Source organism: Pteronotus mesoamericanus, unplaced genomic scaffold (assembly GCF_021234165.1).
Source record: "Pteronotus mesoamericanus isolate MK-2021 breed Mesoamerican mustached bat unplaced genomic scaffold, CSHL_Meso_final contig_164, whole genome shotgun sequence".
Lineage (NCBI taxonomy): Eukaryota > Metazoa > Chordata > Mammalia > Chiroptera > Mormoopidae > Pteronotus > Pteronotus mesoamericanus.
In genome coordinates, this window is record NW_026555065.1 from 12,800,607 (window position 1) to 12,813,583 (window position 12,977).

The following is a 12,977-nucleotide window of genomic DNA, read 5'->3' on the forward strand; positions in this document are numbered from 1 at the left end:
ACCTGTATGGCTGTATGGCTAAAACATAGATTCCTGGACCCTACCTTCAGAGTTCTTATTCAGTAACTCCTTGGGGGTTAGAGGAGCCTCTGATGTGCATTTTTAGCAAGTTCCCAGATGGTGTTGATCCTACAATCTGTGACTATACTTTGTGAACCCTTTGAAAGCAAGGTTTTGAGTTACTCACTCTGTTCTACCTAGCATCTAGCCTAGTGCCTTATATGCAATAGGAGATACACAAGTTCTTACTGAATGGATTGGCAAATCTGGGGGGCTTAAAATCACCCTACCTGTAGAGATAATAGTGCGGTAAAGAAAAAACTATCCTTGGTGCTTCCCTAGCTCAGTAATGGCTGTATTTTCTACTATAGCAACATCTATCATTACCACCTCTATATTTTCACATAATCAGATACTGGACATTTAAACTGATTAAGAAAATAATCTAGATTGTATAGGGATTAAGTCCAGAATCCCCTCAGTTCTTCTTTTTAAGACAAAGGGAGTCAAAAGTCCTTGGTCAACACCGTAATTAGCCTAGTCAGGCCTCCATGGCTTTTGAGGTAATCAAGGAAAGACAAACATTAGTTTTTTAATGGAAAAGTATATTTTGTAAGAAAATGCTATTCCAAGAACAAAGGGACTTTATAGGCACAGAATAGTCAACTAACTGCCTGTTAGTTTGTATTCTCACCCCCGCCTGCTTTCTCAGTGATTATCTCTGTCTCTCCTAAAAAGTTTACATCTGCAATTTATCTATTTTTGGAGGCTTGAAGTTTTGGCTTTTTTTTTTTTTTAATATAGGGGCTTGATAATACCTCTTATTTCTGCTTTCTCTTTTTAAATTATTTGTTAGTGTACAAAAGCAATGTGAAAATATGTAGCACTAAAAATTAATATTTTTTTTTAGGATTTCAGGTAATGAGGTTAAAATGGAAAAAAAGTGAACTTGACAATTATTTTTAAATTTAATATTTCGTCAAAACAACTTGTAAACAGACCTATTACATACTATAAGAAAACAAGATTCTTTTTATAGTTCTTTAGGCTGTATTTCAGAAAGAAAAGGGAAACAAAGCAAAAATGTTATTGGTTGATTTAATTCTACATTATAATTCATACTTTTATTTCTAAACTTGCAGCAAATCATTCTTGAAAACAATATTTCCATCACATTTTGCATCAAAATAAATTACTTTTGATAAATAAGTATTAGTATTTACTTGTTCGGGAGCTTTGGCCTCATGGTTGTCACACACAACGGAATGTTCTCGGGGGAACTTAGGTCGGGGCAGGCCATCTGTGTGCTCACTCCCACTTTCAGTGTCTCAGAGAGCAACTTCTACACTTGTCTGGAGCCCAATATTCACAGTTGTCCCAGGGGACACCTCCAGGTCGCCTCGTTTGGAGGCCAGCAGGGCTTGACTGTGGCCCCACAGGACTGTATATTATTTGCACCTTTAAAAGCTTCTGCCTGGGGGTCTGGTTTCCAATCAGCCTGAAACTAGCTGCTGAATGAGATTCCCACATTTGGGGCACTGACAGGCCTTCTCGCACCCTCAACAACTGGGAAATACTAAAAATAAAATAGGCTGCTTGGACAATCTCAAATGTATGAGAGACAAACCAAAGCTCTCTAGGTTTGAGAGACATCTTAGGTAGCAAAGTTGCATGATAAGTTTCATCTTCTACATGAGGACACTCCTTCAAGACATTTAATCTGCACAGACATTTTTCCAAAGATATACAAAAGGTAATAGGTACATGAAAAGATGTTCAATATCATAATATCACTAATCATTAGGGAAATGTAAATCAAAATCACAGTGATACATCACTTCACACCTGCCAGGGTGGCTATTGTAAAAAGGACAAGAATAAGTATTGGCAAGGATGTAAAGAAAAGGGAACTCTTCTGCACTCATGGTGAGAAGGAAAATTGGTGCAGCTGTTAGGTGGGATAGATAGTACACCCAGGCAGGGAGGAGGAGGGTGACATGTCTCACCCACACACTAAGCAGTCCTGAGCCTCGTCTGATAATATTGCCAGGTGTTTCAACATCACAAGAAACACCATGCTAGCACTAGAAGAAAGGGAGCCCTTGAAGTCCTGGGCAAGTATTTATTGATTTCCTCTATTGTATGTGAGGCACACCATATTATTTATACAATCTGGGAAAGGAAGCCTTTGAAACTGTGCATTCATCCCAGGGTCTAGAAAGGGGATGAGGGGGTTCACGGTGCCCAAATAAGAAGCCCATAAAACTTTGGTTAATTGCCTACCTCTGGCCACTGTTTTATGAGGGAGTCCCTAATGCTTGCAGAAAGAGCTCATAAATAATTTTGGGTAACTGCCTCAACTTTAGTTAACTGTCTCTTGTCACATATCTGTTTTACAAGATGAACAAATGGGGTCTGGAGCAACATAAGGATTTGGGCTAACAGACCCTGCACATACCTATTTTTGGGCAGTCATGTGCCCCCTGGGGGGAAACTGCCACTACCATTACCTGTCAATATGTAACTTCTTCACCCCCATCCCACCAAGTATTTAAGTCTTCAGATCAAAGGACCTGATGCACTTGCCTCTTACCTCTACCTTGACAAGGCCCAGTCTCTTCCATGAGAAAGTTTCACCAATAAATACTGCTTACATACTAATAGACTTGCTGATCTATAATTCTTTACTGCATCAGCAAGAAGAACCCGGCTTCTCCCATAACACAGCCACTATTATAAAACCATATGGAGGGTTCTCAAAACATAAAAATAAAACCAGCATGTGATTAAGCAATTCTACTTCTGTGTATTTATTTGAAAAAATCTAAAACATTGATTAGAAAATATATATGCACCTCCATGTTCATTATGCCTTTATTTATAACAGCCAGGATATGAAAGCAACCTATGTCCATCAATAGATGAATAAAGAAGATGTAGTACATATATACAATGGAATATCACTCAGTCATAAAAAAGAATGAAATTTACCATTTGAGACAACATAGATGTATTATGTTAGATAAAACAAGTCAGAGAAAGACAAACACCATAGATTTCACTTATATGTAAAATCTAAAACAAAACAAAATAAATGAACAAACAAAATAGAAACAAACTCATAGATACAAAGAACAAACTGATAGTTGTTAGATGAGAAGGGGATTTGGGGTGATGGGTGAAAAAGGTTAAGAGAATAAGAAGTAAAAATTACCAGTTATAAAAATAGTTGTGGGATGTAAAGTACAGCCTAGGGAATATAGTCGATAATATTGTAATAAGTATGGTTAGTGTCAGATGGATACTTAGACTTATTGAGGTGATCACTTTATAATGTATATAAATGTTTAATCACTATGTTATACACCTGAAGCTAACACTATGTTGTATGTCAACTGTAATTGAAAATAGATTTAAAAAGACATGTTTTTATATCAACGTTCCATTAAGAAGCAAGTATTTATTGATTTCTGCTACTGTATGTGAGGCAAACTCTTTTGTACTATAAATTAAATACTAAAACAAATAGAGCTTCTGCTCTCATTATACTCAGTATTTACAGTGGGAATCACACAAGTAAAGGGGCATTTTAACACACATGAAAAAATAGAGGATGCTTTTGACTACATGATACCAGGTACCAAGTTTATATGATATCTTGTCGAAATGGAAGAGTAGAGGAAAGGAGAGCATTCTTTTGGTTTTTAAGAGCACAGACTGCAAGTTGCACACATCACTTCTACCATAAACATATTAATTGCACTATTATTTATAAAAGTGAGACACTGGTGTTGATATGTAAGTTGTAATGTAATAATGTGATAGATAGCTATAAAAAAATCAATAAACTGTACCTAAATGTATCAGCATAGGTTCTCAGAAAGGAATTTTGAGCTTAAAAAATTTCAAACCTACCAAATAACATTGAGGCAGCCTGATTTTAGATTTAGCACATATAACCAAACACTATTTGTTCCTACAATGCAGCACATGAGAGATTTATGAAGATACAGAGAGTACCACAAATGGATAATAGACATATACAAAAAGTGTACATAAAGATGAACCAGAAAGTTAATATCAAATTCATAACAGAGATTGCCTCAGAGATTAAGAGACAGGGGAATTTGATTTGGGAAGGAAACAAACAGTCTAAACAAAAATGTGTGATTTTCCATGGGTGGATGAATGGATAGATAAATGAAAAGCTAGATGGATGGATTGACGGTTAGACAGACAGATATTCAGTGTTATTCATGCTAAGCAGTAGCGTAGATTCTAAGGACACCTTAGGGAACAAATGATAGTTTTTTTAAAATAAAAAACAAGCAAATAGATTTGAGACTGTTCTTTTTTTAATCCTTTCCTGGAAGATTATATAAAAAGAAAATCTGAAATCTGAAGGTTGCTTTAGGAACATAGAATAACACCAAGGAAAATTAGTTGGATGATCTTAACTAATAGTGGTTATTACTAAGCTAGAACACACCCATTTCATTAAGTCTACATAAAGAGACCCTTTATTTGGTATTTTAAAAAGTCTTTTCCTCTTTTAAAATGCCAAAGCATGAATTTTAAATTTAAAAAAATTGATCAATTGGGTTGTATTAAAATTGTGATTTTCTTATAAATGTATACTATGGCAAAAATATCAAATGATGATAGGTTGTGAGATATCTGCCATGTCAAAAGTTAACAAAGGACTAAGAAATGCCAGAATATTAACCAGAAAATAAGATACTATTTTTTAAAAATTGACATAAAAATAGGCAATTTATAAAATGGATACACAAATAGGTAATAAGCTTATAAGATTTTTATACTCATTAATTAACAAAATATAATTGTAACAACATTGATCTAGTTTATAGCTTGATTTCTTAGGTATACTTCTGCATGGGATCAATCACATACATCCTCATTGACACATTTGAAGGTAAATGCTCCTCCGTGAGTGAGCAGCCGGCCTCTAGAGACCACACATCTATCCTGTTCTTCTACCTGCGATTATTTTGACTACTCTGTGAAATCTAATTTCCATTTATATTCCAAGCACTATTTTCATCTGGCTCTTCAAAACTCCTTTGGGGAAAGAATGCTTCTGCATTTGAATAATCAGAATTATGCTGTGTCTAACAACCCTAAAATTCTTATTTATTTATTTATTTTGGTTTCAGGCATTAAATAATTTAGAAGAAAACCTCATAAAACAGGAGTAGCATAAATACTAAAAAATATGTCCTAATGAAGAAAATGATGCATGAAGAGGCCAAGTAGCTCATGTAATGCCACAAAACTAATAAGTAGAATTTAAACTGAAGAGTTTTGATATCAGAGATCAAGTTCTAGACTACAGGCTAAGAAGTGGAATTGTTGAAGAAGTCTAAATGATTAAGTAACATAATGCTGTTTTTATAAACCTTGTTTTTGATTAATTATTTTATCAACTTTATTCTGTGTCAGGCACAGCACTGAACCTTGGGGCTACAAAGCTGAAACTGACAGCCTACTGGGAAAGACAGGCCAAACGGATAATATATTATGTGCCTAATAAATTCAGCATGATAAGTGTATTTGGTGGTGACATATCAGGGTATTATGAGCACAGAAAGCTGAAACACCTAATTCAGATAGCAGAGGCCCTAAAGGCTTTCTGAAGGACAGTTCAGAAGAGCTAAAGTTAGACATGAGGGGCATTAGGGAGGTGAAGCAACTTTAGGCAGCTAAAGACAATGTATACAAAGACATCAGCAAGTTTAGTGTGCTGAACTGTAGGATATAAGGTGAAAGTAAGTTTGAAATGAGAAAAGATAATCAAAGCTCAGATCTTGGAGGGCTTTTGAATAATGGCAGAGAGTTTGGACTTAATCCCATGAATGAATGGAGTTATAGAAAGGATAGTCATATAAATGTAAATATATATTAACTAGATAGTTTAGGTGGCAGGCTGGAATTGGATTTAAAGGTCTATTAGTCAAAAAAAGCCAAATTGTGCTGTGGTAACCAATCTCCATATCTCAGTGAGTTAATGCAGTAATGGATTATTTCTTAAATATCCCAAGTCTAGAACTGGCTGGATAGCCCACCTCGATCTGAGAGCCACACCATCTGGAATGTGTGTCCTTCCAGGTTACTGAAGCAGAAGAGAGCTGGAGGATGTTTTGACAGGTTGAGACTAGACAAGGCTTTCATCAGCTCCTCCTACCACTCATCGTCCTGAACCTTCCAACAAACCTAGTGCAACAGCAAGAGGCTTCAGGCAAGGACTGTGAGTCTACCACAGAATAGAGTACTTCTTTCAGTCTTGTTTATAATAGACCAAATGTACCTATATATGTTTATTGTTTGAGAGAATTATTATTTATTAATTTATCCACTTCACCCAGCAAATGTTTTTTTGAGCATCTTCTGTGATCTAGGCCCTGTCATAGGTCCAGGAGTAGTGTTGTTCATGCTTCTTTCCTGTGGGTAAACTCTCATATGGCTCTCTACTCACATGATAATATATGCAAAGGATAGAGCAAGAGAGTAAATGGGGTGGAAGGGGTAATATGGGGCCAATCGTGTTTCTTATAGGCCATTGTAAGGACTTGAACTGAAATGGAAGGACTTTAGAACACTCAGTGCAAAAGAGTGACATGACCTGACTTACAATTTTTTTAATTACTGATTTTAGAGAGAGAGGAAAAGAATTAGAGAAACATCGATCTGTTGTTCCACTTATTTATGCATTCATTGGTTAACTCTCATATGTGCCCTGCTGGGGGATTGAACCACAACCTTGGTGTATCGGGATAATGTTCTAACCAACTGAGCTACCTGGCCAGGGCTGACTTACTTTTTAAATGGATCATTCTTGCTGCTATGTTGAGAACAGATGTAAGATGGTAGGCTGGAAGTATTGAGATCTTTTTGGAAGTTATGTAATAATCCAAGTGAGCAATAGTGGTGGCTCAGATCACAGTGGAAGCATGGAGTGAATGAAAAGTATTTGAATGTATTGTGAAGATATTTAATTCTGTGAAGTTATTTAATTTTGAAGATACCATTATCAGAATTTGAGGGCAATTCCAATATACGGTATGAGGTAAAAAAAGACATTTGCTTAAGCTCCCAGGAGAACAAAGTTGGAGTTAGCTGAAGGGAGATGTGCCTCAATCATTAAAATTGTTCTGAGATGGTTTCAGAAGGGCTTTGGCAGTATTAGTTTCCTAAACTATTCAGAACCAATGTGTGTTCCTTTAGAATTTCAAATTATGACAATTTTAATGGAAACAAATTTTTCTTAAATTTAAAGATTAGCTCAGTGCCTACAACTGACATTTCATATAAAATCTATAGCTCTTTCTACCTATAAAGAAAACAAATTGATTAGCAAATTATGTATTTTTTTGAAAGCCAAGTCAGCAAATATTAAAACTATATTAGATTAATTTTGATATAACAGTTTGTTTACTTTTTGTCTGGGGCATGTTTGCTTTATGGGAACTCCCATGTTTTTGTATCTCTTATATAAATAAAACTGCTTATTATTAATAATTATTACATTAGAAAGATACTAAATAAGATATGCTACTTTATCTTGATTTAATTCATTGACTGGATGTGAATTAGCAGAATGAGATCATATTTAAGTTGGATTTTGATGAAAACAGAGAATGGGAGAACATATTAGGCATATAGAACAGGATACATAAATGCATGAACATAAATATGGATGGTCAATTCATGGAAATAATAGACTTCAGGGCCCATGAGAAGGATCATTTTGGGTTTGGAGTTGCATAGAGTAGGAAATAGAGACTAGTAATGTTTGGTAAGATTGATAATAAGATTATATATGATTAATTTTTATGGTATAATAAAAGTTTCAATTTTATATTTTATGTAAAATAAACACAATTATGCAAAAATGCAGAAGAAAATTTAAAAATTTTTGTGGAAGATGGAGAGTAGAAAACAGGTGAATGAAAACCACTAGAAAGCCACCCAATGGGACAGTATAAGCGAGAGACAATTTAATCCCTAGAAATCTCAGAGAACTAAATATCTAAACTTGTGCACATCTAGCATGAATGCCAAGCTAAAGCTATGAACAAATATGTGGTTATATAGTTTTGCCTCTACTTTGACAAACATCAGCTTTAAATTTCTCTCCTATTAGGCTAAGGAATCAGTAACCCCAGAAAGACTTAATTTCATAAGAAACCTATTTTGAAACCCAGCTTGAAAGAATCCCACTCACCTTCATCTTGCTTATGTTTTCTAGAATATGCCCCATTCAATTAACCTGGAAATTCCACAGGTAATTGACAATTTTTATTACCTAGTAGAAAAACTACATTCTTCAGGAAAGTATGCAATAGACACATGTTAAAAAGCCATCCCCCAAACATGAGTTTTATAGAAGTAATAGCAATGTATAAATAATAATAAATCATAGTATGCATTAGAAAACTTCAATGTAACCAAAAACTCATTCCATATAAATAGGAAAATAATATATGAAATAACATAACCAATAAAAAATATTCAGAAATTCTTAATAATTATCTACAAATTAATAGGTAAAATACAAGGACCCAAGAGAAAAATCAGGAAATGATTAATAGGTAATTCACAAAAAATAAAATTGAAGTATTCATTGAGCATATGTGAAAAGATATTCAAACACAAATATTAAATAATGTTCATTTCTGAAGGAGGAAGAAGAGAGGGGAATAAAATTTGGAAGAAGTGCAAAGTGAAATGCCATTTCATATGTAACATTTAATATCTTTAAACAATAAAAAGAAGAGCAAATATTGCTAAATATTAAAATTTGGTCACTTTAGTGGTAAATGTATACATGTTTGATTTTCTATATTTTTGAAATATTTCTTAATAAATCTATATAATGTATATGACAATATTACCATTTCATTCTATAAAAATTTCTCCATCTATCATTTTTTTGAGGTAGATGATAAGGGAGGCAATATGAATTAGAGAAAAGAATGTAGGAGCAGGAGTTAGAATCCTAAATATATTCTCAAATCTGCAACTTGCCCACTGTGTGACCTTGAGTAAATCACTTAATTTTTCTAAAACTGACTCCTCACTTGAAAAATTTGAACAATAATATCTGCCTTTACAACATAAAGTTATTGTAAGGAGTGAATTATTTCATGTATATAAAAGTGATATTTAAATGTAAAGAAAATATATTTAAAAAGTCTCCAAATCTCCAGTTATTGTGAAATTAAATGAACATACTTCCCATTTACTGTCATTCTGAACTAATGGAAACAGATATTAGAAATAGAAAGACACATGTCTCTTCTTACCGGGTCTATTAGCTGGGAATACAGTTCATGGCAATTGTCAAAAATATATTTGTATGTAGAATCCAGGCAAGCTCTGACACAGTCCTTTACCACCATGCTGGCTTTTGGGGGGTTTTGCAGCTCTAGAACCTGATAGACAAATAATTTTCTTAACTTGATAAACAGAATATTGCAATCCAGTATAAACAACTCAAACAATTTTAATAAATGCTGTTAGTTGATTTTTCTTGGGAAAAAAGGCAGCCTTAGAAATGTTTTAAATGTGTAAGTATCCACTTTCATTTTCTAATGTGACACTGAGTGAAAATATTCATAGTTTAAATATTCAAATAATAACACTTAAAGTGCCCAGTCACATTATTCATTCATTCATTCATTCATTCATTCATTCAACAAATCTTTATCATCCATTATATGGTTATACTGCAATGATCAACAGAAACAAAAATCCTTTTCCTTGGAGCTAAATTTTCATAGATAAAAAACAAAATAAATCAGTAAAATATATTACATGATGATGCATTTTGAAAATGAAAATAAAAATAAATCAAAGAAGGGATAGAAGGTATTGTGTTGGGAAACTCCCCACCTGGTTTCAGGGACTATAGCCTTGCCGGCAGGCAAGAGGACCCAAGGCTGGAGCTAATCAAGGAGGCCTTGGGAAAACTGGCCCGGAGGAGACGAAACCTGTCCCCCTGGTGAGGGCACAGCCCCAGCCCCCCTCGCATCAGCCTGCTTGGCCCTGTGATGGTCAGTTGTTGATGACTGGTAAGTTCTCTCATGAGGAAAGACGACCTAAGCCAGACGTCGGCCAGTAGGAGCAGCAGACATGGACTTGGGGGACACGGAGAAAGGGAGAAAGGGCAAAAAAGGCCCACACCTCTTGGCTCAGCTTGAGCACGCAGGGCAGGAGTCCTCATTCTATCTGAAAGAAGTCTCCTTATCTCTTGGTGGCTCTGCCCCGCCTGCCTGGCTCAGGCTTGAAATAATACTAAAGGCGGGTACAGCCCTAAAATGGATCGGGGCAGTTCCCAGAGGGAAATCAGGCCTAGAATTAAGTTCCTCTAAGTGTGCTTATTCTTCCCTCAACAGGATGATAACCGGCTCCTACTGGGAAGGAGATTTACATTATTCATAGACCCTGAACTGAGGCAGATCTCTTGTGTTCCTCCGATTGTTTTCCCAGGATCTCTATTTGTTTCCTGTAAACACAGCCTTTTGACATTGATTGATGAGCTTTGCTGTATACCCCTGTGCAGATGGTTCTCAATAAAAGCCTTTGGACGTGCGGGTTTGGGGCCTTCTCTGCTAGAGGGAAGAACTATGTCCCCTCTCCTGGCAAACAAAGAAGTATTTGCAACAACTTGTGTTTATTTCCCGTGACAACCCCAGGAAGGATTCTCTGGGATTCAGAGTCCCTCTACCTCCTCAGCTGGCTCTGACAGTAACCCTTAGATCCAGAAGCCCCAAGCTCCACCATGGTGCTCCCGGCAATGCGTTGCTCCCCGCGACAATACTGCAGTGGAATGGATTTAATGTAGAGGACAACAATAGAATCTGAACTCAGAGAAGCAGGAGGATGGAACCAGCAAAAAACCACATACATACTATTGGAAGAACCTTAACTTTGAGCAAGGTGGGAAGAAATTGGACTGTTTGGGTAGAAAAGCAAAATGACCTTACTAATCTTTTAAAAAGATTCCTTATGCTGCCTTACGGTAGGCTATGAAAAAAGTAAAAAAGACCCATAGTGATGTGAATAGTGTCATAGTGCAGCCAAGAGAAGGTAGTACTTGGAGCTAGGAGCTGGTTATTATAAGAAATGGTATCCAGACCCTGGCTGTTGTGGCTTAGTGGATTGAGTGCCGGCCTGTGAACCAAAGGGTCACTGGTTTGATTCCCAGTCAGGGCACATGCCTGAGGTTGGAGGTCAATTCCCCAGCAGGGAGTGTATGAGAGGCAATCACTCTTTGATGTTTCTCTTCCTCTCCTTCCCCTTCCCCTCCCCTCTCTCTAAAAGTAAATAAATAAAATCTTTTAAAAAATTAAAAAGAAAAAGAAATGGTATTCGGGTTAATTTTGGAAGGAAGAGAAGGATTTGCTGACATTGTATGACTTATTTGAGAGAGAGGAGTCAGGACCCCAAGGTTTTAGCCTGAGTAACTGGTATGGTAGAGGTGGCCTTAGCCTAAATGGGAAAAGCTGTGCTTGGGAGATCAGGAGCTCAGTTTCAGACAGGTTAAGATTGAAAAGAAGCTTTTTATGCATACAAGTAGAAATCAAGTAGACATCTGGCTAAATGAGTCCAGAGTAGTAGAGGGATCTGGGTAATTCTAGCCCCATGACATCAGGTAAATGAGAAAGAACGAAGCAGTGAAGGCAGGAAAAAAATAGTGAAAACCAGAAAAAAGCAGCCAATGAAATTGGAGTTATAGAATGAATAAATTCTATTTATTCCAGTCATCTAATGTAACTAATTTTAAACCAAATTAACTTTAATTGAAATTTAAAGAATCTAAATGATTGTTGATATATATATAATTTTGTTTTCTGCCTCTCATATTATAAATTACTATTTTTTACTTCTAGTGAAAAAATTATGAGCAGTTGAAAAGAAAAAATTATTTCTATTTTCAATTTTTTTCTGTACAGAAATTTGCTGAATAAACATCAGCTAACTCTCCTTGTAAGAGGAAAAAAATTTTAGCCCAAGACCTGCTAAGTAGATTTAAGGAAATTTTACATGAATTGTCCTCCTAGCCAAGTTATGATTGCAGAGAACTTGTTATTAAAGCAGCAAAGTTATATCTAAAAAGAAATGCCTGCATAGTTTGGTAGGTAATAGTTAAATACTGTATATTAATAATTTAAGCAATCAAATATATTCTTACGTAGACATGGCCAGTACTGAAAATGAAAGTGACCACAATTGGTCACTTAAAGAGTCAGCTATTTTCTTGCCATGAAAAAGTCAGCAAGACATATGAGTTAAAACTAGAATAAGTAAGCTCCATTTCCACTTAACACTCTAAGGGTTTGTTTTTTTTGTTTTTGTTTTGTAAGTGCCATGTCCACTTACTAGAGAGGTTTGTTTAAAATAGGTTTAATTTAAATCTAAATTTGAGCCAAATGTATCAGAATATCTTGTGTCCAGGGTAACACCTTACATTGGAAGATTCATTTAACTCAGACAAAGGCACTACAGATTAATTGATTAGGCTGAACAGCAATGATTAAGAGATGGGTAAAGTCTAAAACGTTTTGAACAGCAAACCATCAACAAAACAAAAAGGCAACTTACTGAATGACAGAAAATTTTTCCAAAATATTTATCTGATATGGTGTTAATATTCAATATATATATAAAACTCATATAACTCAATATCAAAAAATTAAACAATCTAATTAAAAAATAGGGAGAGGACCTGGTTAGACAGTTTTCCAATGAAAACATACAGAGGACTAAGATGCACATGAAAAGATTCTCAACCTCATTAAATATCAGGGAAATGTAAATCAAAACTATAATGAGAAACCACCTCACAGTTGTCAAAAAAATAGAAAATAACAAGTACTGATAAGGATGTGAAGAAAAGGAACCCTGACACACCGTTGGTAAAAATGTAATCCTGGTGCAGCCATTATGAAAAA

At 35.3% G+C, this 12,977-nt stretch overlaps 1 protein-coding gene across 2 annotated transcripts in view; it reads right to left on the bottom strand.

Annotated features, from left to right (window-relative positions):
- The window catches only part of UNC13C (unc-13 homolog C), a 502,857-nt gene that overhangs the window by 211,227 nt on the left and 278,653 nt on the right, over window positions 1-12,977 (bottom strand). For both annotated transcript variants that reach the window (XM_054565404.1, XM_054565405.1), the window contains one exon: window positions 9,327-9,455. In XM_054565404.1, coding sequence (XP_054421379.1) covers window positions 9,327-9,455 — 129 coding nt within the window. The remainder of the gene's footprint in view (window positions 1-9,326; window positions 9,456-12,977) is intronic.